Raw genomic sequence first — 26,690 nt, 5'->3', positions numbered from 1 at the left:
CTGCCTTTGGACCATCACTACCAAAAGATCTTTTAGCTGAATATAAGTTTTGACCTATTGCTACTTCCTTTCTGTTCTTGGATTGTCTTCCTCTTAATTAAAAATCAGGACAAGTTTTAGGAGAGGCTTTTATTTGTTAAATTTTTTCTAATTTATGTTTTAATATAAAAATAAGTCATTCTGTATGCAATTTCATTTATATGTTTGAGATATTACTGTGATTAATTTTATGAAAGATTGATTTGTAAAAATGCAGTGATTGCCTAAGAAATTCCATGTATGCCTTTCACTCTTTTTTTAAAATCAGGTATTTTAGCAGCTCTTGTGTTTTAATCACTTTAGTAGTCAAAGTGGAATATATAACAAAATGGAATATAAACTCTATCATCTTGAGTTCTAACCTCTTCTTTTTTATTCTGATAGCTAGTTTCGCTCTACCCTTCCTTTCAAATATCATTATTCATAGATGTTCTTTATAGGGAAAGACCAATGGAATTAGCAGTAGAAATAAGAGAACAATAAAAAATACACCAAGGAAAATGGCTACAAAGAAAATTTACAAATATGAAGAGATTTTCTGTAGACAGAAACTACTAGTTAGGAAATATAAAGAAGATCCTGCTTACAGAAGCTATAAAAATATATGTAATGTATATGAAGAAAAATTTAATATCCTGTTAAAGAAAAATCCAGCAAGAAGTCAGATGAAGATAATCTGAACGTCTTAACATTGCAAAAATTTGAAAATTCTGAGTAGAATAAAGTTTTGAAAGAGTTTCATACAGAACTGCTTTCTCAAAGAATAGGAGCTAAGTACTGTAAACAAGGACAGGCCTAAAATCAAGAGAAATAAGTCATGAGCTAAAGCCACTGCAGGCTCCTGGGGTGGCAGTGAGGGGCCATTCCCTTAACTGAGCTACTTGTGTTTTAATATCACCAGGGGAGCAGCAGATCCAGGCCCACTATCATTCAAGATGGAAACTGAACCTAGAAGGCAGAAATGATATGCTAAATGCCAGAGTAAGCACAGAAATTGATAAATAGGAGTTCCCGTCATGGCTCAGTGGTTAATGAATCCGACTAGGAACCATGAGGTTGTGGTTCGATCCCTGCCCTTGCTCAGTGGGTTAAGGATTCAGCATTGCCATGAGCTGTGGTGTAGACTGCAGACGAGGCTCAGATCCCACGTTGCTGTGGCTCTGGTGTAGGCCAGCAGCTACAGCTCCAATTCGACCCCTAGCCTGGGAACCTCCATATGCCGGGGGGAGCAGCTCAAGAAAATGGCAAAAAGACAAAAAAAAAAAAAAAGAAGAAGAAGAAGAAATTGATAAATTAAAAAACAACAACAGCAATATTAATGAATAAGATGGGATGGCAGTGGTGTTCTGGAATATGTTTAACAACTAGCTTTTAATAGGTAATCAATAAGAACCTACTGTATAGCACAAGGAAATCTACTCAATAGTTTTTAATAACTTATATTGGAAAAAAGAATGGAGAATATATATATAATAATATATATACATATTCAATATGTATATAAAAACAATAGTTTTTAATAACTTATATTGGAAAATGTATATTCATATATACATATTCATATATGTATTAAAAACAATAGTTTTTAATAACATATTGGAAAAAAGAATGGAGAATATATATATTCATATATATACATATTCATATATGTATATATATGATTCACTTTGTTATACACCTGCAGCTAATACAACATTTAAGTCAACTATGGTTAAATAATTTTTTAAAAAAATAGATTTTGCTGAGGAAATAGATGAGCCCTGATTTGTAACATTTGCCGATTTATCCAGGATAGATACTCCCACCACGGCCACCTTAAAATTACCGGTGTATGTCACTGAATGCTGAATTGGGAAGAAATGGACAGTACGTCACCATTATATAGTATTTCTACAAGACAGACACAGGAAATATAAATGACTTGAAGAACACAGATAGTAATAAAACATTTGGGAAGTGATGGATCTTGAGTAGTTATTTCCTTGCTTTTAATGTAATTTATTTAATTTTAAGTTTGTGTAATTTAATTTTTAATAATGGCAGTGTTTTAAAAACTGAATTACCAAATGTCTGAAGCTTAACAATTAGTTCTGGCTGCAGCCCACCCTGGGAAGCAAAATGGAACTAAAACACTACCTAATAATATCATAAAGAGTGAGAGAGGGTGATTGAAGCTAAAGCCTTTTTTTTTGATGGGCGGGGGTGCACACCCACAGCATATGAAAGTTCCCAGGCTGGAGGTCAGCTATAGCTGCCAGTCTACACCACAGTCACAGCAATGCCAGATCCAAGCTGCATCTGTGACCTACACCACAGCTCACGGCAACACTGAATCCTTAACCCACTGTGCGGGGCCAGGGATTGAACTCGCATCCTCATGGATACTAGTTGAATTCGTTTCAGCTCTGCCACAATGGGAACTCCAGAGCTAAAGCCTTTTGAGGTCTTTGTATTACAATAAAGGAGTATAGACACATTTTTTTAATATGTATGCCTGCTTTCCAAGTTGCAATTAAAAGACAAAGAATTAGCTTTTAAAATTAGCTTTTAAACTTAAAATGAGAAAGAAATGAGGAAAATTTGATGAATACAGTACAAAGGAGCAAATGAGAAAAAGTAAGGATGTATAAAGAAAACATAAAGTGGTAGAAATAAACCTCAGTATAACCGAAAGACTGAATGTCACTGTAAATGATGTAAACTTGCCAAATAAGACAAATTCTTAATTTTTTTAAATCATAAATTTTAATTATATGCTGTCTATAAGAGTCATACATAGAATAGTGACACAAAAAAGTTTAAATTAGGAGAATAAAAATATAATAGGCAAATCCTAACCAAAATAATTCTGTATTAATATCATTCAACATAGACATTAAAGCAAAAAGCATTATTAAGACTAAAGAAAGACATTGTCTTTTTAAAATTTTTTTAATTTTTTAATTTTTTTGCTTTCTTTTAGAGCTGCACTCACGACATATGCAAGTTCCCAGGCTAGGGGTAGAATTGGAGCTGTAGCTTCTGGCCTACACCATGGCCACAGCAGCGCCAGATCTGAGCCGCGTCTGTGACCTACACCGCAGCTCACCACAACACTGGATCCTTAACCCAATGAGTGGGGCCAGGGATCGCACCTGCATCCTCATGGATGCTAGTCAGATTTGTTTCCACTGAGCCATGGCAGGAACTCTCCATTGTCTTTTTTAAAAAGAACTCACCACGAATGGATAATGGTGCTGAACTTACATGTATTTAACAGTATAGCCATGAAAAATAGGACACAGAAATTGATAGAATATCCAGGAGAAATGGATAAATTCTTAGTTATAGTAGAAATTTTTAACATTCTAATAATTTACAGATTAAATGGAGAGAACATTGGTAAGGCTGTAATGAACCTGAACAATGCAATTAGTTGGCTTGATCTAAAATATGATAAATGCTAACAATTAGAATACACATTCTTTTCAAGCACACATAGGGCAATTTTTATGGAGTATACTAAGTCACAAAAGAGATATCCACAAATATCAAATAATATAGTAGTGATCACAATGCAGTAAAGTTACATCCAATTGAAAAAGTTGGAGTTCCCGTTGTGGCGCAGTGGTTAACGAATCCGACTAGGAACCATGAGATTGCGGGTTCCGTCCCTGCCCTTGCTCAGTGGGTTAACGATCTGGCGTTGCCGTGAGCTGTGGTGTAGGTTGCAGACTCTGCTCGGATCCCGAGTTGCTGTGGCTCTAGCGTAGGCCGGTGGCTACAGCTCCGATTCGACCCCTAGCCTGGGAATCTCCATATGCCGCAGGAGCGGCCCTAGAAATAGCAAAAAAAAGACAAAAAAGAAAAAGTTTACCACCACCTGAAGTCCACCAATGGAGATTTTAAAAAATAAAGTCTTCCAAATTATGGGTTAAAATGAAATGAGGAAATACTTAGAAATGAACATGAATGGAAACAATGCATATTAATAGTACTAATTTTCAACTAATGCAGTACTGAGAGCATTATTTACCTTAGAAAAGAAAGAATGTAAATTAAAAAGCTAAGCATCCAAGAAGTAGATGAAAACAATCAAACCAGTTGAAAAAGAAGAGCATATACTAATGAAATAATATATACTAATGAAATAATGAAATAATGAAATAATATATACTAATGAAATTAATAAAGCCAAAAACTGATTATCTGTAAATACTAATGAAATAGTCTCAACCATTATTAAATTTAAGAATTAAGGCACAGATAGACAATTTTAAGAATTAAAAGAGCAGACAAAACTGTAAATGCAATGGAAACCCCCTAATTGTTAATAATTTTAACACTTTTATGTCAGTACCTTAGAAAACTTAGATGAAGAATTTTTATAAATATTACTTATCAATACCAATAGCTTCTCCTAGAAGCTCTCAGATGTGTGTAGCAGTTATCATATAACTGAAGGTTCCAGTAAATTGGATTGTTTTTCATCTTTTAGAGTTTTATTGAAGTAGTTGATTTACAGTGTTGTGATAATTTCTGCTGTACAACAAAGTGATTCGGTTATACATGTACACACATCCATTCACTTTCAGGCTCTTTTCCCACATAGATTATCACAGAATATTGGATAGAGTTCTCAGGGCTATACAGAAGGTCCCCTTTAAAATCTAAAATAATCCAAATGGCCATTCACAGGAGAGTGAATGGATAAGCTGCACTGTTTGTACAGCAGAATACTATCCGTTTTTGAGAGCGAATAAACTCTAGCTAGACTTATCATTGTAAATGAAAAAGCAGATTTCAAGAGAATACACATAAAACCCAGCCAAACTAAACAATGCATTAAGATGACATACGTTTGTGGTAAAGAAGGAAAGCAAGGGGATGATAAACAGATATCTCAGGATATTGCTACCTTTGCAGAGGAGGCAGGAGATGATGATCAGGGAAAAACATTCTAAGGGCTCTGAAATCTAGGTGATGGATATTTAAATATTGGCTAATCACTGATGTTTATAAACAATCATATATAGCCTATATTAAGCTGTATGTGTGCATATATTTGTAAAAGTTAACTATTTTTATTAAGGGCCACACCCACAGCATATGGAGTTTTCCAGGCTAGGGTTTGAATTGGAGCTGTAGCTGCTGGCCTATGCCACAGCCATGCCAGATCCGAGCCATGTCTGCGACCTACGTATGCCACAGCTCACGGCAACACCAGATCATTTAACCCACTGAGTGAGGCCAGGGATTGAACCCACCTCCTCATGGATACTATTGGGTTCATTATCTCTGAGCCATGATGGGAACTCCTGTAAAAGTTAACTTTAATTTCAGTATCATTTTAATGATAGGAACAGTATTAGTTACTAGTGATATGTGTCGTAAAGCCAAAATAGCTGAAAAAGTTATGTATGAAAGAATAATAAATGATATAGAAGAATACTTTAAGAAAAAGATTGTAATTAATATCCTGAGATGAATTTGAAGGTATGTTGTATCTAAAAAGAATAGAATGCCATGATAAGGGAGCAGTAGGAAACATGAAAAAATATTGGAAATTTAAAAGATTTCCTAAATTGAAACATTTAAGTTAAGGATTTGGAGGATAAATTCAGTGAAGACTCCTATAAGCAGAGCAAAAGGACAAAGAAACAATAAATGAGTGAAAAGAGAGGATCTAAGAAATATCATATCTGTTAGAAGTTTGCTAATAATAATAGCTAGGAATTATATATTCCATACAGGGTACCAGGCAGTATTCTAAGCGCTTTACCTCTATTGATTCATTTGATCTTCTCAACTAGTTTAAATTATTGTTCCCACCTTTTTAGATGGTGAAGCTAAGGCACAGAGAGATTAAGTAATTTACCCAACCATGTACACATAGCTTATAAATAGTAGAACTGGAATATGACACAAGGCAATCCCTAAGATTGCTGGCCTAACCTAGATATCATACCACATCACACTAATTTGTTAACACTAAAATTTTAATAACTGTTTTTGAAAAATAATCATATAGAGACAGGTTTTGAATGATCATTCTGTAACTAGGTCTGTATTTTGAAGCTAGGAGGCACTTAGTGTTATCACTGTTGTGGTGCTTAGAAATTATAATGTTTTAAGTAAGTTTTACCTTAAATTACAAACATATTTTACTGAACTTTAAGGAAGAGCTTTAAATAATGGAGAAGGTATGTTAAATTTGTTATTCAATTAAAACAATTATTTTTTTTACCATTTCATCAGTGATTCTTTGAAATGATTTCATTGCAGTATGGGTAAGAATAGCATTTAGTCTATTCAGCATTTATCTTCAAGATGTGTATTAGAATTTTTGCACTTGCTGTATCTTGGTGATCTGTATTTCCAGGGTTATCTCGAAGAACTCTTACGACTTCGAGAGAACCAGCTGTCTGAATCTGTCTCCCAAAACAAAATACTGCTACAGAGGATTGAAGACTCTGATCTGGCTCATAAACTGGAAAAGGAACAATTAGAATACATAATTGTGGAGCTTCAAGATCAGCTGTAAGTGAAACCTTTTGGAAAAAAATTTGCCAGTAGTAGAATTACAAAAAATGTCATGTTTGACCTAAGGTTCAAGTTCAAAGAAATCTGGTTGCTTACTGTTCGTTTGTGCTTACTCTTTTTTAAAAAATTACTTATTTCTTATAAAAGTAATCCATGCTCACTGTAGAAACGTTACAAAATACAGAAAGAAAATAAAACTCACCTTCAGTTGTGCTGTTTACAGTTAAATGTTAATTTAAAAAAGTTATTTAGTGGTTGATTGACTGATTTCAAAAAGATTGTATATAAGACTGGTATTACTCAAAGTACAGTGCCTGTATATAAACTGTATGTTACCAGGTTGTGCCAGAATGTCACTAAGTATAGTTTAGTAGAGCTGACTTTTTTTCCACTGCAAGACATTTTTGTTCATGAGGAAAACTGTGTATTGTTCCACATTCTGGTACAGCTCCTTAACTTACACTGTTCAAAGCATTTGTACTAAATAATCATACAATTTTGTCAAACTTAATTTTATCAGTTTGTTTTTTATGGTGAAAATCTTTTCATAGTAATATTTACTTAATCTTAAAGATGATTTTTAAATTTTTGGTTTTGAAATAATTTCAAACTTTGAGAAAATTTGCAAGTATAGTACAAAATAATTCCCATGTACCCCTTCCTAGATTCACCAATTTTCATCATTTTACCGCATCTGTCATCAAACATGTCATACAAACATATGATTTCCTGAACCATTTGAGAGATTGCATACATAATATTTCTTTATCCTTTGTTACTCTAGTGTGTCTTTCCCAAAATCAGAGACACTCTCTTAAATATCTACAGTTTGGAGATCCCCTGGAGATCCCCCTGTGGTCTGGCTCAGTGGGTTGAGTTTCCAGCATTGTTGCAGCTGTGGCTTAGGTCCTAACTACAGCTTGGATCTGATGCCTGGCCTGGGAACTTCATATGCTGCAGGGCAGTCAAAAAAGAAAAAAAAAATGCCATTAAATACACACCATTCAGCTGTCAATTTTGGAAATTTAAATCAATACAATGCTTCCATTTTGCCTATAATTCCTATTTCACTTTCATCAATTGCCTCAGTAATATCTATATTGCTTTTGATTTTTTGGTATAGAGTCGAATCTAGGATCACATTTCACATTTGGTTGTCAGTCTCTTTAGTCACTTTTAACTTAGAATGGTTTTTCAGTTATTGTCTCACGAGAGATAGGTATTTCTAAGAATGCAGGTTAGTAATTTTACAGGCTATCCCTCAATTTGAATTTGTTTGTTTTTCATTGTGATAAGAATGAGCTTATCCATTTATGGCTGGAATATAACATAAGTGGTGTATCCTCAAAATAATCACATTCAAAGGTCCATGAAGTCTGTTGGCTTTTTATTAGTGATGTTAATTTAATTTAATTTTATTTTATTTTATTAATAGCCTCACCTGCAGCATATGGAAGTTTCAGGGCTGGGATGGAATCAGAGCTGCAGCTTCTGGCCTACACCACATCCACTGCAACACCAGATCTGAGCCATATCTGTGACCTATGCTGCAGCTTGTGGCAACTCCAGGTCCTTTAACCCACTGAAAAAGTCCAGGGATCGAACCCGCATCCTCACATAAGACTAGTTGGGTTCTTAATTTGCTGAGCCACAACAGGAACTCCAGTGATGTTAAATTTTTTTTGTCTTTTTTTTTTTTTTTGGCATTTCTTGGGTCGCTCCCTCAGCATATGTAGGTTCCCAGGCTAGGGGTCTAATCGGAGCTGTAGCCACTGGCCTATGCCACAGCCACAGCAATGCAGGATCCAAGCCATGTCTGCAACCTACACCACAGCTCATGGCAATGCTGGATCCTTAACCCACTGAGCAAGGGCAGGGACGGAACCCGCAACCTCATGGTTCCTAGACGGATTCGCTAACCACTGCACCACGACGGGAACTCCAGTGATGTTAATTTTAATCATTTGGTTAAGGTGTTTTTCTGTTCTAAGTAGTTACTGCTGTTCCTTTTGTAATTAACATGTAATTTTTACAAGAAGATACTCTAAGTAAATATAAAAGATGATTTTTTTAAGTAAAGTTTTTATTAAGAAACATAAAAGTTTAATGTTTTCTGGGAATTTGTATCTTGATGAAAAGAATTATGTTCATATATTATTTCTTAAATTTTTTCTAAGATTTTAAAGATGGTGTGCCCTATGTTGTAAGGTGCCAATTAATAGCTCCTGAAACCCATCACTGCTATTAGCAGGGATAAAAATATTATGAATCAGGGAGTTCCCGTCGTGGCTCAGCAGAAACAAATCTGACTAGCATCCACAAGCATGCAGGTTTAATCCCTGGCCTGACTTGGTGTGGGTTAAGGATCTGGTGTTGCCATGAGCTATGGTGTAGGTCACAGACGCAGCTCGGATCCTGCGTTGCTGTCACTGTGGCTGTGGCGTAGGCCAGCAGCTACAGCTCCAATTCAGCCCCTAGCTTGGGAACCTCCATATGCCCTGTGTGCAGCCCTAAAAAGACAAAAACAAAAACAAACAAACAAACAAAATATATATATGTATGTATGTATTTATTATGAAGCAAACAATAGAGTTTTCTGGTTATTTCTTTAAAATTAAAAGATTAAAAAAATAATTCGATTTATCTTTGGCAAGCAATACTGATGATTTGTCTAAATGCTTTTAACTTAAAAATAATTATGTAATTAGTTTTTATTTTATCACAGAGATATTTTCATTTGAAAAATTAAATTTGAATGTATCGCATTTATTTTATATCTGACAATTTAAAGGAAGCAGACTTTCAAAGTTTTTAGTTTGAAAAAGAATCTGTATCATACGTCCATCACGGCAGTGTCATTGATCTTCCTGGCTTTGCAAAGGAGCTTTACAATTGTTTTCAATTTCTTTAAGCTACCACAGCAAAAAGTAAAACATTAAGTCCACCGATCAGAATTAAAGTATTTGGACTTTGTCAAAAGCCTTTTCTGCATCTGTTGAGAGAATCATGAGGGTTTTGTTCTTCAATTTGTTAATGTGGTGTATCACAGTGATTGATTTGTGGATATTGGAGAATCCTTGCATCCCTGGAATAAAACCCATTTGATCATGGCGTACAATCCTTTTACTGTATTGTTGGATTCAGTTTGCTAGTGTTTTGTTGAGGATTTTTGCATCTATGTTCATCAGTGAAATTGGCCTGTAATTTTCTTTTTTTGTGGTATCTTTTGTTTTGGTATCAGGGTGATGGTGGCCTCATAGAATGAATTTGGGAGTATCCCTTCCTCTGCAATTTTTTTGGAATAGTTTCGGAAGGATAGGTGTTAGCTCTTCTCTAAATGTTAATAGAACTTGCCTGTGAAGCTATCTGGTCCTGGACTTTTGTTTGTTGGAAGTATTTTAATCACAGTTTCAGTTTCAGTTCTTGTGATTGGTCTGTTCATCTTTTCTGTTTCATCTTGGTTTAGTCTTGGAAGATTGCACTTTTCTAAGAATTTGTCCATTTTTCTAGGTTTTCTGTTTATTGGCCTATAGTTACATATAGTAGTCCCTTACGATCCTTTATATTTCTGTGATATCCATTGTTACTTCTCCTTTTTCACTTGTAATTTTACTGATTTGAGTCCTCTCTTTTTCTTGATAAGTCTGGCTAAGGGTTTATCAATTTTGTTGATCTTTTCAAAGAACCAGCTTTTAGTTTCATTGATCTTTTTATGGTTTTCTTCATCTCTATTTCATTTTTTTATTTATTTATTTTGCTTTCCAGGGCCGCACCACAGCATATGGAGGTTCCCAGACTTGGGGTTGAATCAGAGCTACAGCTATCGGCCTACACCACAGCCACAGCAACACAGGATCCAAGCCATGTCTGTGACCTACACCACAGTTCACAGCAATGCTGGATCCTTAACCCTCTGAGCAAAGCCAGGGATCAAACCCGCAATCTTATGGTTCCTAGTCAGATTCATTTCCACTAGGCAGTAATGGGAACTCCTCTGTTTCATTTATTTCCGCTCTGATACTTATTATTTCTTTCCTTCTGCTAACTTTAGGTCTTGTCTGTTCTTCTCTCTCTAGTTGCTTTAGGGGTAAAGTTAGGGTTGTTTATTTGAACTTTGTTTGTTTGTTTCCTGAGGTAGGCTTACATTGCAATGAACTTCCCTCTTAGAACTGCTTTTGCTGGATCACGTAGGTTTTGGATTATTCTGTCTTTATTGTCATTTGCTTTTAAGTATTTTTTAATTTCTTCTTTGATTTCTTCAGTGATCCATTGGTTGTTTAATAGTGTATCGTTTAGTCTCCACATGTTTCTGTTTTTTGCAGTTTTTCTCTTGTTGTTGATTTCCAGTCATATAGCGTTGTGGTCAGAAAAGATGCTTGATATGATTTCAGTTTTCTTAAATTTACCAGGGCTTAATTTGTGACCCAGAATGTCATCTATCCTAGAGAATGTTCCATGTGTACTTGAGAAGAATATGTATTCTGCTGCTTTTGGATGGAATATTCTATAAATATCCATTAAGTCCATCTGGTCTATGTGTCATTTAGGGCTTGTGTTTTTTTGTTGATTTTCTGTCTGGATGATCTGTCCATTGCTGTAAGTGGGGTGTTAAAGTCCCCCACTATTATTGTGTTATTGTCAATTTCTCCTTTTAAGGCTGTTAGCAATTAACTTATATATTGAGGTGATCCTATATTAGATGCATTTATATTTACAATTTTTATATCTTCTTCTTGGATCATTCTCTTTTTTTTTTTTTTCCTTCTTAGGGCCACACTCACGGCACATGGAAGTTCCCAGGCTAGGGTCAAATCGGAGCTACAGCTTCCAGCCTACACCACAGTGCATGATCCAAGCCACTTCTGTGACCTACACCACAGCTCACAGTGGTGCCAGATCTTTAACCCACTGAGCAGGGCCATGGTTCAAATCCACATCCTCATGAATCCTAGTCAGGTTCAATACCACTGAGCCATGACAGAAACTCCCAGATTGATCCTTTGATCATTATATAATGTCCTTCTTTGTCTCCTACAATATTCTTTATTTTAGGGTCTATTTTGTCTGATAGGAGTATTGCTATTCCAGCTCCCTTTTGATTCTTGTTTGCATGGAATATTTTCTTCCATCCTCTCACTTTCAATTTGTGTGTGTCCCTAGAACTGAAGTGGGTCTCTTGAAGACAGCATATATATGGTTCTTGTTTTTGTATCCATTCAGCCAGTCTATGTCTTTTAGTTGGGGTACTTAGTCCATATACGTTTAAGGTAATTATTGGTGTGTGTGTTATCGCCATTTTATTAACTGTTTTGGATTTGTTTTTGTTGCTCTTTTTTCTTCCCTTCTCTTGTGGTTTGATGACTGTCTTTAGTGTTATATTTGAGTTGATTTTTCTTATTTGTGTGTGTCTCTATTATAGATTTTTGCTTGGCAGTTACTCTGAAGTATTTATATAGTTTGTATACATACAAGATTGTTTTAAGTTGTTGGTCTTTTAATTGAAAGTGTATCTCCAGTGTCCTGCATTTCTACCCTCCTCTTCTTCTTATTTTTCTTTTTTTTTTTTTTGTCTTTTTGCCATTTTCTTGGGCCACTCCCACGGCATATGGAGGTTCCCAGGCTAGGGATCTAATCGGAGCTATAGCCACTGGCCTACACCAGAGCCACAGCAACTCGGGATCCGAGCCGTGTCTGCAACCCACACCACAGCTCACGGCAACACTGGATCCTTAACCCACTAAGCAAGGCCAGGGATCAAACCCAAAACCTCATGGTTCGTAGTCAGATTCGTTAACCACTGAGCCATGACGGGAACTCCTCTCTTCTTATTTCTCATTTTTGTAGCATATTTGTGTGTGGATGATTTCCTACCTTTACTGTATGTATCCTTTGCTGGTGAGCCTTGTCATTTGTAATATTTTTGTGTCTAGTTGTGGCCTTTTCTTTTCTGCCTAGAGAAGTTCCTTTAGTATTCTTTGTAAAGCTGGTTTAGTGGTACTGAATTCTCATAGCTTTTGCTTGTCTATAAAGCTTTTGATTTCTCCTTCAAATCTGAATGAGAGCCTTGCTGGGTAGAGTAATCGTGGTTGGAGTTTTTTTTTTATTTCATCACTTTAAATATATCATGTCACTCACTTCTGGCCTGCAGAGGTTCTCCTGAAAAATCTGCTGATAATCTTATCGGGGTTCCCTTGTACGTTGTTTGTTTCTTTTCCCTAGTTTCTTTCAGTATTTTCCCTTTGTCTTTACTTTTGGTCAGTTTGATTAATATGTGTCTTTGGTGTTCCTCCTTGGGTTAATTTTATATGGTACTTGTTGTGCTTCCTGGATTTGAGTATATGATTCCTTTCCCATTTTAGGGAAGTTTTGGGCTTTTATCTCTTCAGATATTTTTTCTGGCCCTTTCTCTCTCTCTTCTTCTTCAGGCACCCCTTTAATATGGATGTTGGTGCCTTTAATGTTTCCCCAGAGTTCTCTTAGACTGTCTCATTTGTTTTCAATCTTTTTTCTCTTTTCTGTTTCACATCAGTGATTTCCACTAGTCTGTCCTCCACCTCACTTGTTTGTTCTTCTGCCTCCAGTTTATTTCCAAGATCTTGAATCATCTTCACTATCATCAATCTAAAGTCTTTTTCTGGAGATTGATAATCTCCAGACAACTTAGCTGTTTTTCTGGGGCTTTTTTCTTGCTCCTTATTTAAATTATAGTTCTCTGCCTTTTAATTTTGTATAGGTTTTTGGTGTGGTCTCCTTTCTGCAGACAATAGAGTTATAGCCGGTCATGCTTCTGATGTCTGCCTCCCCTTGTGGCTGAAGTTGGTATGGAGGCTTGCTGTAGGCTTCATAATAGGAAGGACTGGTGACTTCCCACTGGTAGGTGCAGTTGATTCTTAGCCCTCTGGTGGGTGGGGCTTTGTCTCTGGGTGTGATTAGAGGTGGCTCTGTGCCTGAGTAAGATTAGAGGTGGCTGTGTGTCTTTAGGCAGCCTCTTTGCTGATGGGTGGGGCTGTGATCCCATTCAGATTATTGTTTGACCTGATGGGTGGAGCCAGATTTTTCCAAAATTGCCTTATCCAGAGAAGCACACCCTGATGATTATTCCAGAGACCTTTGCCTCCAGTGTCCTTCCCCCACAATGAGCCTCAGTTGCCACCTTTTTTCCCAGGAGATCCTCCAAGAACTGCAGTCAGGTCCAACCCAGAATCCTGTGGAGACTCTGCTTTGCCCTGGGACTCAGTGCACATGAAAGCTTGTGTGCATCTTTCAAGAATGGGGGTCTTTGTTTCCCCCAATCCTGTGGAGCTCCTGTACAGAAGCCCCACTGGCCTTCATTGCCAAATGCTCTGGGAGCTTCTTCTCCCAGTGCCAGAACCCCAGGCATGGGGACCTGACATGGAGCTCAGAACTCTCACTCCTCTAGGTGAGTCTCTGTGATACAGTTACTTTTCAGTCTGTGGGCTGCCCACCAGGCAGGTATGGGTTTGTTTATATCACGTAATTGCCCTTCCTGCCGTCTTGCTATGGCCTCCTCTGTCTTCTGGAGTAGGATAACCGTTTTTGATAGTTCACAGTCTATTTGATTGAAGGTTGTTCAGTATTTGGTTGTAATTTTGTTGCTTTTTATGAGAGAAGGTCAACCCCCATCCTTCTACTCTGCTGTCTTAATCCAGATCCTATATATATTTTAAACAAAGGTGCCTGCCTGTGACTTACCTCAATAGCTGTTGAGTTAATTGGTCAAATGTGGGACCCAGGCAAGTGTAATGTATTTACTCTTCAAAGGTGCTTCTAATGGGTAGTCAGCGTTGGAAGCCACTGCTGGGTTAAATTTAGCTTTTATGACAAGAATATTTTATAGGTAGTGCTGTGTATCTCATATTGGGAAGCAGACAGGTTGTCCCACTTTTATTGATCTTATGATAGAAGAGTGGATTTAGGTGACAGCCTGAAGTGACAGCCTTATTTCTCCTTTGTAAATGTTCTCATCAGCCTTTCCTCTAATGGCTTGACCTAATAGCAATTGATTCATTAGGATTTATAAAATAGTGATATCCTAATTGTTATTCCCTCCATGCTTATTGGCTGGAATCATCTATAAAGAACTTTCTCTCATCACAGCTGTTTGGTGGTTACCATGACTGTTTTTGTAGGATATTATTAATTTTCAGAATAAGATCCTGATGTCCTACTTAGCTACTAATGAAGATTTTGTTTTCCTTCCTCTCATTTTTGAGATTGTGAAATTGTCATATATAATGTTTTATAATGTGAATTAACTCATATAAGAGTCATAAAAAAGAGGATGATATCAGTATGGCAAAGAACTCACCTTGGTTCATAATTGATTTTTCCTAGAAGTTAATGTTCCTAAGCAAATAACATCAGCAGAATACAAAATACACTAATATAGGCAAATACTGCAGGCCACCAATAGATGGCACTCTCTCACTGTACATAATACTCCCTCACCAGGCATTCCTCTGGTTCAGTTGAACTAGAACTCAGAGGTACATGTTCTGTGGTTACCCACCTTTGTCCATTTTGTTCGCGCCTTCATGGCAAGCCTGAGTCTCAGCAGCCTTGACCTTTCCTCACAAGACCCTCTTCCATCAAGTGGCTTTTACTTTTTTTGTGGTTAAAGTTATTGTCATTGTAGTTATTGTAATATTTCTTTCTTTAATAGGAATTTAACACACATTTTTAATTGGGTTTAAATTTTATTAGGATTGTTAGTGTTTTTCTTGGTATTCTAGTTAAAAGGTTAAATAGACTTTGTGTTTTCAGCCCCTAACTCTGCTCTCCCAATAAGGCCAGTTATTTTTAGTGTATCATTACAGAATAATGTTTTGTTTTGTTTCTTCATTATAGTCAAAATGTCTGTATATTCGGTGTACTTGTGTCACTTATATTTATTTTTCTATTTGATGCTCAAATTCTCTTGTCTTTGTCTAAGGAAAGAGACAAGAAATGGAAATGCCTTCATATTAATTCCTGTGTCCCTTCTAACATGACCCATTTGTCTTTGATAACTTCCTTGCTTTCTGGTACAGAATATCCTAGGTTCATCTTATATATTTCCTGCTCTGGAGTCAGCCTTTCCTCTAAGGATCCAGGGTTTATATTTTAAACTGAGAGGGAAAAGAAAATAGTTGAGGTTTTCGTGAAGTTCTAAATTGCTCACGAATGTTTCTTTCTTTTCAAAGAATACCATCAAGTTAAGGTCTAAAGTGCAATCAGGATAAAATAAGATACAAGGATGTAATGTACAGCACTGGGAATATAGTCAGTATTTTACAATAATCTTAAAAAGAGTACACTTCATGAAAATATTAAATCACTATGTTATACACCTGAAACTAATATGATATTGTAAATCAGCTATACTTCAATCTCTTAAAGTGCAAACATAGTTGAAAAGCACTTAAAAGACTTTGTTAGATTTTAGGTTAACTTTTTGGGCAAGAATATCGCATAGGTAAATAATTTATAATTTTTTGATATATAGCTCATTTTTAGGCTTCTTTCGAAATAATTTTTATTTGGAGGAGAATAATTGTAAAGTGATATAAAGTGAATATTTATACCACGGCTGTGTCTAAAATTAACAAAAGCCCAAAGTACAATTAAAGAACACTTTTATATTAACATTATGAAGTTAGGGTATTCACAAGCTATATAAGCATTTTCCAGTTCTAGTAAGCTTCAAATGAATAAAGAGTAAATTCTCATTACTTGGTGCTAAATTACTTTCGTAACTTCTCTAATATTCAGTCATTCACTTAACAAATATTTATTGAGAATGCATGAAGAGCCAGGTGCTGTTATAGGTGCTAGTAACTCAGGATGAATAAAGCATAGTCCCTGCCCTCATAGAGTTTACATTGGGTGAATGGCAGACACTGAAACCCACAATAAACAAATAGCGCCTAAGTGATGGTCCATTTCCTCTTCCAAGACAGTCTAGAGAGGCTGGAAGTAGGTAGCTCTCTTACTCTGTGTTTCTAAGAGAGTGAGGATATGGAATGTATCAACACCTTGTGTTTGATGGCTTTCTACTTCCCAAACTTTAGCGCCCTCTACCTCGTCATTCTACTCATTAGCATAAAATTCCACATTGCTGTAGTCATGCTGTATTATTAGATCCTTTATTTTCATAAAGATTAAAGCCTAATATTTTCTCAGTGTGCCCTGTCACAAATAGCCACTGGACTGCATCCTGAGAATTACAGTACATCAAGAAATAAATAGTAAGTGGAAAATAACAAAGGTTTGTTGCAAGGATGTTGGGCATTTGCTAGACTCACTCTCAAAACTTTCCTTGTAGCCATTGGCTTCAAATGTATTGCCTTATCAAAATTTAAAATTGCCTTATATCATGGACCTTTGGGGTCACTTAGGAATACTCAGAGTCACAAATAATAAATATTAAGTGCCAAGGGTTATCTCCCTTATGTATATGTAGCAGCTAAAAGCATAACTTCATCATGAGCATCAGCACAGCCTCTGAAGTAAGTGGGGAAGGAACAAAGTGAGGGAGAGAGGATAACCCTCAAGTTTGGGCATACAAAGTAAAGAATTAAATAAATGAACAAAATAATAGCTTTGAATTGGCTAAGCACTGCTATCAAAGTATAGCGTATGGGATTCTCCATCTTTTAAAAGAGCTTGTAAGTAACAGTAGACTTGCGCCTAATCTATCAAAGCAAGAAAGACGAAACTGGAAATTTTTGTCTTTTTATCTTTCATTTAAAATAATGACTGTAATATTGAAGGCTCAAAAGAATATAAAATATTGTTTTTGAAGCCATTGTACCCTGTATTTGCAGGGAATCTATTTGAGGACTTTGAGAATAGAAGTGGAAGGAATTGTTAGGAATATGAAAATTAAGGATTAAGTGGAGGAAGACACCTTCACTGAAGGAGACTAGGAAGCAACAGCCAGAGAGAATGTAGTTTTGTTATTATTTTACAAGGGAGAAAAATTATATTAGATCACAAGGGGAGCTTTAAAATTTTTCAGTGCCTGGGCCCCACCATCATAGACTCTGATTTCATTGATCTAAGATTTGGGTATCAGTATTTTTTAAGTGCTTCCCCAGTTATTTGAATATATAGTCAGAGTAGAGAATCAGTAGACTATAAGTTTATTGTAATGTTTAACAAAGCAAAGTTATACTTATTATGCTTTTAATAGCAGTTGAATTGCTTCCCTGAACGTTAAAGCTACCCGCCTGTTTTATTTTAAGCAAGAAAGACACATTGGTATTTAGTTTTGAAGTAGAATATATTCTATATTTGCTATTTTCCTTTGCAATTTGATTTTTTTCAAGGTTCTTTTTCTTGAAGAGTCTGTGTTATCCTTTACATTCAGAAAAGTGAGACACAGCTTATTTCAATAACAATAAAATTTACTGTTTTGTATTCCAACATTGTTCATTCTACTGATGTTTTTTATTTTGTTTGTGTTGTTTTTGCTTTTTAGGGCTGCACCCACAGCATATGGAGGTTCCAAGGCTAGGTGTTGAATCAGAGCTACAGTCAACAACTTATACCACAGCTCACATCAACACCAGATACTTAACCCCCTGAGTGAGGCCAGGGATCGAACCTGTAACGTCTTGGTTCCTAGTCGTATTCGTTTCTGCTGCACCACAATGGGAACTCCTCTACTGACATTTATTAAATCCCTCTTCTGTCTTAGGTGCTGGGCTTGGTACTAAGAATGCAGAAATAAATTTGTTCTTGTTGTGGCCCTCAAAGTGTTTACAGAGGGCATAGACATAAATATTAAAGAGAAATAAAGGTGTCACAGGTGCTGTGATAGATACAATGGGAAACAAAGCATGTCATTGTAAAGGAGAATGAACTGGAAAGGGTTTAAGGAGGTGGTGATGTTTATACTCATTATTTAAAGTGGTTTAAACATTTGCTAGTCTAGTATAGGAAGAGATGGACCTTCTAGGCAGAGAAAATAATAAAAGCCAAAGACAGAGAGATTAAAGAGTTGAGCAAACATAGGAAAATGCATGGTGGCTCCTTATAACTCAGACAGAGAGAGAAGGGGTGTGTGTGTGTGTGAGAAAAAGAGAGACAGAACCCAGATGAGAAAGGACTTTATATGCCATGCTAAGGAGCTCTGTGGAGTTCCCAGTATCAGATCAGATTTCCATTTTTGGAAGATAAACCATTGAAATAGTATTTCTCATGTATAAACAAATATTTATTGAATACCTACTTTGTTCCAAGAACTGCACCAGATACTGAGAATTTTTGACATGAATGAGATAATCTTAAGGATATCAAAGTTAACTAAATGACATCTAAATGATGTGATGAGTGTATAGGAACATGTATGTATATGTACAATTATAAAAGTATATACACTTGACAAATGTAACACAGTAGTGGTGGTTCAGGGAAAGCATCACTAAGGAGTTAATATTTGAATAGGACTTTTCAGGCATTCTCTAGGTGACCAAGGGAGAGGAAGAGAGGAAGATTACCTAGGTAAAAGGAAAAGCACATACAGAAACACAGGTGCAAAACATCATGAGAAAGATCAGTGTAAAAAAAACATTAACTTAAGTATTATTAGAAGCAAGTCGTTTTTCTGGGAATACTGAAATATCTTTGGGGAACCATAGATTTTTACCTGAGATTAGCCTCTATTAAAAATTAAAATATCCTTGTTGGCCCATACTCATGTGAAAAATTCTAACAGACTGAATTTTAGCCAATCACTTAATAACTTGGATGTGGAATGCTATTTTAAAACAAAACAGTAGGATTCCCCACTTTGGTAGTGGTTTAAGAATCCAACCACAGGGAGTTCCCATTGTGGCTAAGCAGTAATGAACCTGACTAGTATCCATGAGGATTCGGGTTCCATCCTTGGCCTCACTCAGTAGGTTAAGGATCTGGTGTTACCTTGAGCTGTGGTGTATGTCTCAGACTTACCTCAGGTCTGGCATTCCTGTGGCTATGGTGTAGGCTGGCAGCTGTGGCTCTGATTGGACCCTAGCCTGGGAACTTCCATATGCTATGGGTGTGGCCCTAAATTTAAAAAACAAAAAAGGAGAGAGTCTGACCACAGTGGCTTAGGTCACTGTGGAGGCCCAGTTTTGATCCCTGGCCTGGCACAATGGGTTAAAGGAGCTTGCATTATAGCAACTGCATCATAGGCTACAGCTGGGGATCGGATTCAGTCCCTGGCCTGGGAACTTCCATATGCCACAGGTGCGGCCATTAAAAAAAAGAGAGAGAGGGAGTTCCCGTTGTGGCTCGGTGGTTAACAAATCCGACTAGGAAGGATGAGGTTGCGGATTCGATTCCTGGCCTTGCTCAGTGGGTTAAGGATCCAGCATTGCCATGAGCTGTGGTGTAGGTTGCAGACGCATATCAGATCCCACGTGGCTGTGGCTGTGGCATAGGCTGGTGGCTACAGCTCCGATTAGACCCCTAGCCTGGGAACCTCCATATGCTGCAGATATGGCCCTAGAAAGGGCAAAAAAAAGAGAGAGAGAGAGAGAGGGGCAGTAACTAACAGCACATTTCTTTTAAATTTGTTTTTTTCTTTAAAAAACATTGACAAATTTCCACTGTGAAGTCTTTGATGTGTATGGTCCAGAGTCTTACTGTATTGTGTTGTATTCTACCATACTTAGTTAAAATAATAATCATGTGAAGAATAATTGTAATCCTAGGAAAAATAGTGTTGGTGGTAAATTATATATAGTGAAAATTATATATTTAGAAGGTATAGGAACTTTTCAGACTTTAGTTCGTTTCCATAGAATGAATTGTTTTCATTGAATCTTTCTGTCATACCAAGGAGGAATTAATACTAAGCTGTTTTTACTTTGAAAAAGAAAACAGCTCCTTGTACCTTAACTGAAAACTATTTATTTTATTTTGTTTTTTGTCTTTTTAAGGCCACACATGCAACATACGGAGGTTCCCAAGCTAGGGGTCAAATCGGAGCTGCAGCTGCCACCCTAAGCCACAGCCACAGCAATGCCAGATCTAAGCCATATCCATGACCTACACTGCAGCTTTTGGCTATGTCAGTCCTTTAACTCACTGAGTGAGGCCAGGGATCAAACCCACATCATCATGGATACTAGTCAGGTTCTTAACCCGCTGAGCCACAACAGGAACTCCCTTAACTGAAAACTGTTTTTTAAAACTGATTTTTAGGAGAGCTGGACTCCATATTTCATAGAGAGCTTTATGTTTATAAGTCCACAGTATTTGAATTTATGTATTGCCATCAAAGACATACACAGGTCAGACAACTGAGGGTATATTCGAAGAACTCATGAAATAGTCAATTGACAAATTAATACTGACACATACTTCAACGTAGCTACATATAAAAAAATCAAACTTTACTTTCAAAAGATAATGTATTTTACTTGCCAAGTAAAATAACTTTATACAAATAGTCGGACAGAGATTTTTTAAGGATCTAGAAGCCAATTATTGGGACTGGTAAAAATAAAAAAAGAGTTTTAAGTTGTACTTTCTGAACTCCCTCTTTTGAGGATGTTTATTATGAAAAAAAATGGCAATCACATTTACTTTTAGATGGTGGGCTCTTCACATATTTTAGGTCTATTTTCTATTGTCCAACTAATACATTTACTTGATATTAGTAGTAAACATGTTTTTTCATTTTTCATGAAAATGCTGTCAGTGAAATATTTTTTATTGAACTGATGTTTGAGGGGTTAAAACTTAAACTGTGCAGGAGTACTGAAAAAATAATAAAACACTTTAAAAGTGCTTTACTTGATCCATACCAAAAAAACAAACAACCCCATCAAAAAATGGGCAGAAGATCTAAACAGACAATTCTCCAAAGAAGACATACAGATGGCCAAAAAGCATATGAAAAGATGTTCACCATCACTCATTACTAGAGAAATGCAAATCAAAACCACTGTGAGGTACCACCTTACACCAGCCAGAATGGCCATCATCCAAAAGTCTACAAACAATAAGTGCTGGAGAGGGTGTGGAGAAAAAGGAACCCTAGTACACTGTTGGTGGGACTGTAAATTGGTGCAACCACTGTGGAAAACAGTATGGAGATTCCTCAGAAAACTAAAAATAGTTTTGATCCAGCGATCCCACTCCTGGGCATCTATCCAGAGAACACCATGACTTGCAAAGACACATGTACTCCGATGTTCATCGCAGCACTGTTTTCAATAGCCAAGACATGGAAACAATCTAAATGTCCATCAACAGAGGAGTGGATCAAGAAGATGTGGTACATATAAACAATGGAGTATTACTCAGCCAATTAAAAAGAATGAAATACCAGCATTTTTAGCAACATGGATGGACCTAGAAATTATCACGCTAAGTGAAGTCAGCCATACAATGGGACACCAACAACAAATGCTTTCACTGCCATGTGGAATCTAAAAAAAGGACAGACTGAACTTTGCAGAACAGATGCTGACTTACAGACATTGAAAAACTTATGGTCTCCAGAGGAGACAGTTTTGGGGGGTGGGGGGATGTGCTTGGGCTGTGGGATGGAAATCCTGTGAAACTGGATTGTTATGATCATTGTACAACTACAGATGTGATAAATTCATTTGACTAATAAATAAATACAGTGCTTTACTTGGGGGTTTGGTGAGGAGTTTTGAGGGTTTTGGTATGCAATTGATGTTATCAACTTAAAGAGGAAGTTATAACTATGATGTTTTATTCAATATGCAAGCTAACCACAAATGAAAAACCAAACCCTATAATAGAAACACAGAAGTTAAAGAGGAAAGAATCAAAACAAATCACTACAAAGAATCATCAAATAATGAAGGAAGAAAGCAACAAAGGAAGGGAGACACAACAACCACAGGAAAGACAAAACAATTTACAAAATGGCAGCAGTAAGTCTTCACTCATCAGTAGTTACCTTAAATGTAAATAGATTAAATTTACCAATTAAAAGGCATGGAGTGACTGAATGGATTAAAAACAAGATTTAGCCCTATGCTGTCAACAAAAGACTCATTTCATGTTTAAAGACACACATTGACTGAAGGGATAAAAGAAAATATTTGATATAAAAAATAACCAAAAGAAAGTAGGATGTCTATACTTAATGTCAGACTAAATAGACTTTGTCTAAAACTGTCTCTTAAGAGACAAGGAAGGTCATTCTATAATGATAAAAAGGTCAATTCAAAAGGAATATACTACCTGCTGTAACCTGGAGTTGTCACCACTGCTGTGGCCTGGACTGCAGCTATGGCATGGGTTTGATTCCCACCCCCCCAAAAAAGAAATATATAACAATTATAAATATATGCACACCTAACATCAGGGCACCTAAATACATAAAACAAAGACAGCCATAAAACTGTTCAATTCAGCAAGGTTGCATGATAAAAAATCAGCATATGAAAATCATGTTTCTATATACAAACAATCTGAAAAGGAAATTTTAAAAATTTTATTTACAATAGCAACAAGAAGAATGAAATACGTAGGAATAAACTTAACCAAAGAGGTGAGATATTTGTACACTGAAAATATTTAAATGTTGGTGAAGGAGATTGAAGATATAAATAAATGGAAAGATATCCTCTGTAGTTTTTTTTTTTTTTTTTTCTCTCTTTAAGGCTGCATCCATGGCAAATGGAAGATCCCAGGTTAGGGGTTGAATTGGAGCTACCAGCCTATGCCACAGCTATAGCCACGCCAGATCCGAGCTGCATCTGCAACCTACACCATAGCTCATGGCAATGCTGGATCCTTAACCCACTGAGCAAAGCCAAGGATCGAACCTGCAACCTCATGGTTCCTAGTTGGATTTGTTTCCTATGTGCCACAATGGGAACTCCCCAGTTTGTACATTTGAAGAATTAATATTGTCAAAATATCATATTCCCCCAGTGCAATTCCCGTCAAAGTCCCAATGCCACTTTTCACAGAAATAGAAGATATAATCCTGATATTCGTATGGAACCACAAAAGTCCCTGAATGGCCAAAGAAATTTGAGAAGAAAGAAAGGTCGAATCATCACATTTCCTAATTTCAAAATGTATTGTTAATTTACAGTAATTAAAATGCATGGTGCTGGAATTAAAACAGATATATAGACCACTGAAACAAAATAGCTCAGAAATAAATTCAGGTATCCACAGTCAGTCTTGGAACTTTGGGATGATCTTTGGGATGACAGTTGCAGAGGGCATGACTTTCTTCTGATTGATTAGTGGTGAGAGATAACTGCTTGGTGTTTCAGGAATCTTGGTCATCAGTCTTCTGGTTCCAGCCAGTCTATGGTCTGTATGCTTGTGCTCTGAATGTAGTTACTTTCCTCCACCTGGGTGGGGGTCTTAGTTCCCGCAGAACAACTCAAAGATATATGTCAGATGGTTATGTATATCCCCTGAAGAGGAACTGAGACACTGAGCTATCATTTCTTAACTGGTTTTCCTTTGTTTCTACATTTCCTGACTTCCCTAATTAATAACCACTTGAATCTTCTCTTTGGAACTCAGGGAAGGCCTAGGAAACTAAAGCCTTTTTCTACAAATAAGAAAGGGTAGGGGAGTGGGACTGGACACAGAAAACCTTTGGTACATAGGAGGACCCCTCAGGGTCCTGCTTAGTTTCAAGATCTTGAAGAGATAACTTCATTCTCATGTTAATTTCGGCATTATCCACAATAGCTGAGAGGTAGAGGTAGCTTTAGTGTCCATGTGTCACAGATAAATGGATAAAGAGAATGTGATATATATAAAGATCCTGCATGCACACGGTGGACTGTAATTCAGCCTTTAAGAAAGAAGGAAATCCAAGGCAACTGCTAACAACCTTAAAAGGACAAATTGACAATAACACAATAATAGTGGGGGACTGTAACACCCCACTTACAGCAGTGGACAGATCAGACAGAAAATCAATAAGGAAACAGAGGCCCGGAATGAAGCATTAAACCAGATGGACTTAATAGATATTTATAGGACATTCCATCCAAGAGCAACAGAATACACATTCTTCTCAAGTGCACATGGAATATTCTCTAAGATGGATCATATCCTGGGCTACAAATCCAGCCTCAGTAACTTTAAGAAAATTGAAATCATATCAAGTATCTTTTCTGACCACAACACTCTATGACTGGAAATCAACAACAAGAAAAAAATTGCAAAAAACACAAACACGTGAAGACTAAACAACATGCTACTAAACAACCAATGGATCACTGAAGAAATCAAAGAGGAAATTTAAAAATACCTAGAAGCAAATGACAATAAAGATACAACACTCTAAAACCTATGGGATGCAGCAAAAGCCATTCTAAGAGGAAAGTTTATAGCAATACAAGCCCATCTCAGGAAACAAGAAAAACTTCAAATAAACAAGCTAACTTTACATCTAAAGCAGCTAGAGAGAGAAGAACAGACAAGACCCAAAGTTAGTAAGAAGGAAAGAAATCATAACGATCAGAGCAGAAATCAATGAAATAGAAACAAAGAAAACGATAGAAAAGTTCAATGAAACGAAAAGCTGATTCTTTGAAAAGATCAACAAAATTGATAATCCCTTAGCCAGACTTATCAAGCAAAAAAGAGAAAGGACTCAAATCAATAAAATTAGAAATGAAAAAGGAGAAGCAACAACAGACATCACAGAAATACAAAGGATCATAAGAGACTACTATATGCAACTATACGCCAGTAAAACGGAAAACCTAGAAGAAATGGACAAATTCTTAGAAAAGTACAATCTTCCAAGACTAAACCAAGATGAAACAGAAAAGATGAACGGACCAATCACAAGAACTGAAACTGAAACTGTGATTAAAATACTTCCAACAAACAAAAGTCCAGGACCAGATGGCTTCACAGGCGAATTCTATCAAACATTTAGAGAAGAGCTAATACTTATCCTTCTGAAACTATTTCAAAAAATTGCAGAGGAAGGGATACTCCCAAACTCATTCTATGAGGCCATCATCGCCCTGATACCAAAACCAGACAAAGATACCACAAAAAAAGAAAACGACAGGCCAATTTCACTGATGAACATCAATGCAAAAATCCTCAACAAAATACTAGCAAACTGCATCCAACAGTACATTCAAAGGATTGTACATCATGATCAAGTGAGATTTATCCCAGGGATGCAAGGGTTCTTCAATATCCACAAATCCGTCAGTGTGATACACCACATTAACAAACTGAAGAATCAAAACCATATGATCCTCTCAATAGACTCAGAAAAAGCCTTTGACAAAATCCAACACCCATTTCTGATTAAAAAAAACCTTCAGAATCTGGGCATAGCGAGAACCTACCTCAACATAACAAAGGCCATATATGATGAACCCACAGCTAACATCATTCTCAATGGTGAAAAGCAGAAAGAATTCCCTCTGAGATCAGAAACAAGACAAGGATGTCTTCTCTCAGCACTATTCTTCAACATAGTTTCGGAAGTCCTAGCCACAGCAATCAGAGAAGTAAAAGAGGTAAAAGGAATCCACGTTGGAAAGGAAGAAGTAAAACTATCGCTATTTGCAGATGACATGATACTGTATCTAGAAAATCCTAAAGACTCTACCAGAAAACGGTTAGAGCTCATTCATGAATTTGGCAAAGTCGCAGGATACAAAATTAATACACAGAAATTGACAGAATTTCTATACACTAACAATGAAAGATCAGAAAGAGAAATTAGGGAAGCAATCCCATTTACCATGGCATTCAAAAGAATAAAATACCTAAGAGTAAACCTACCTAAAGAGTCAAAAGACCTGTATTCTGAAAACTATAAGACACTGATAAAAGAAATCAAAGATGACACAAATAGATAGAAAGACATACCATGCTCTTGGATTGGAAGAGTCAATATTATCAAAATGACTATACTACCCAAGGCAATATACAGATTCAATGCAATTCCTATCAAATTACCAAGGACATTTTCACAGAACTCGAACAAAATATTTTAAAGTTTGTTTGGAAGTACAAAAGACCCAGAATAGCCAAAGACATCCTGAAAAAGAAAAATGGAGCTGGAGGAATCAGGCTCCTGGACTTCAACTACACTACAAAGCAACAATCATCAAAACCATATGGTACTGGCACAGAGACAG

The 26,690-nt window shown here is 36.5% G+C and overlaps 1 protein-coding gene across 8 annotated transcripts in view; it reads left to right on the top strand.

The window, feature by feature from the left end:
* RUNDC3B (RUN domain containing 3B) overlaps positions 1-26,690 on the top strand; it is a 297,986-nt gene that overhangs the window by 233,416 nt on the left and 37,880 nt on the right. For all 8 annotated transcript variants that reach the window (XM_021102523.1, XM_021102518.1, XM_021102522.1 and 5 more), the window contains one exon: positions 6,401-6,558. In XM_021102523.1, the coding sequence (XP_020958182.1) occupies positions 6,401-6,558 (158 nt within the window). The remainder of the gene's footprint in view (positions 1-6,400; positions 6,559-26,690) is intronic.

This window comes from Sus scrofa, chromosome 9 (genome assembly GCF_000003025.6).
Source record: "Sus scrofa isolate TJ Tabasco breed Duroc chromosome 9, Sscrofa11.1, whole genome shotgun sequence".
Taxonomy (NCBI): Eukaryota; Metazoa; Chordata; class Mammalia; order Artiodactyla; family Suidae; genus Sus; species Sus scrofa.
This window is presented reverse-complemented; position numbering and strand designations above follow the sequence as displayed.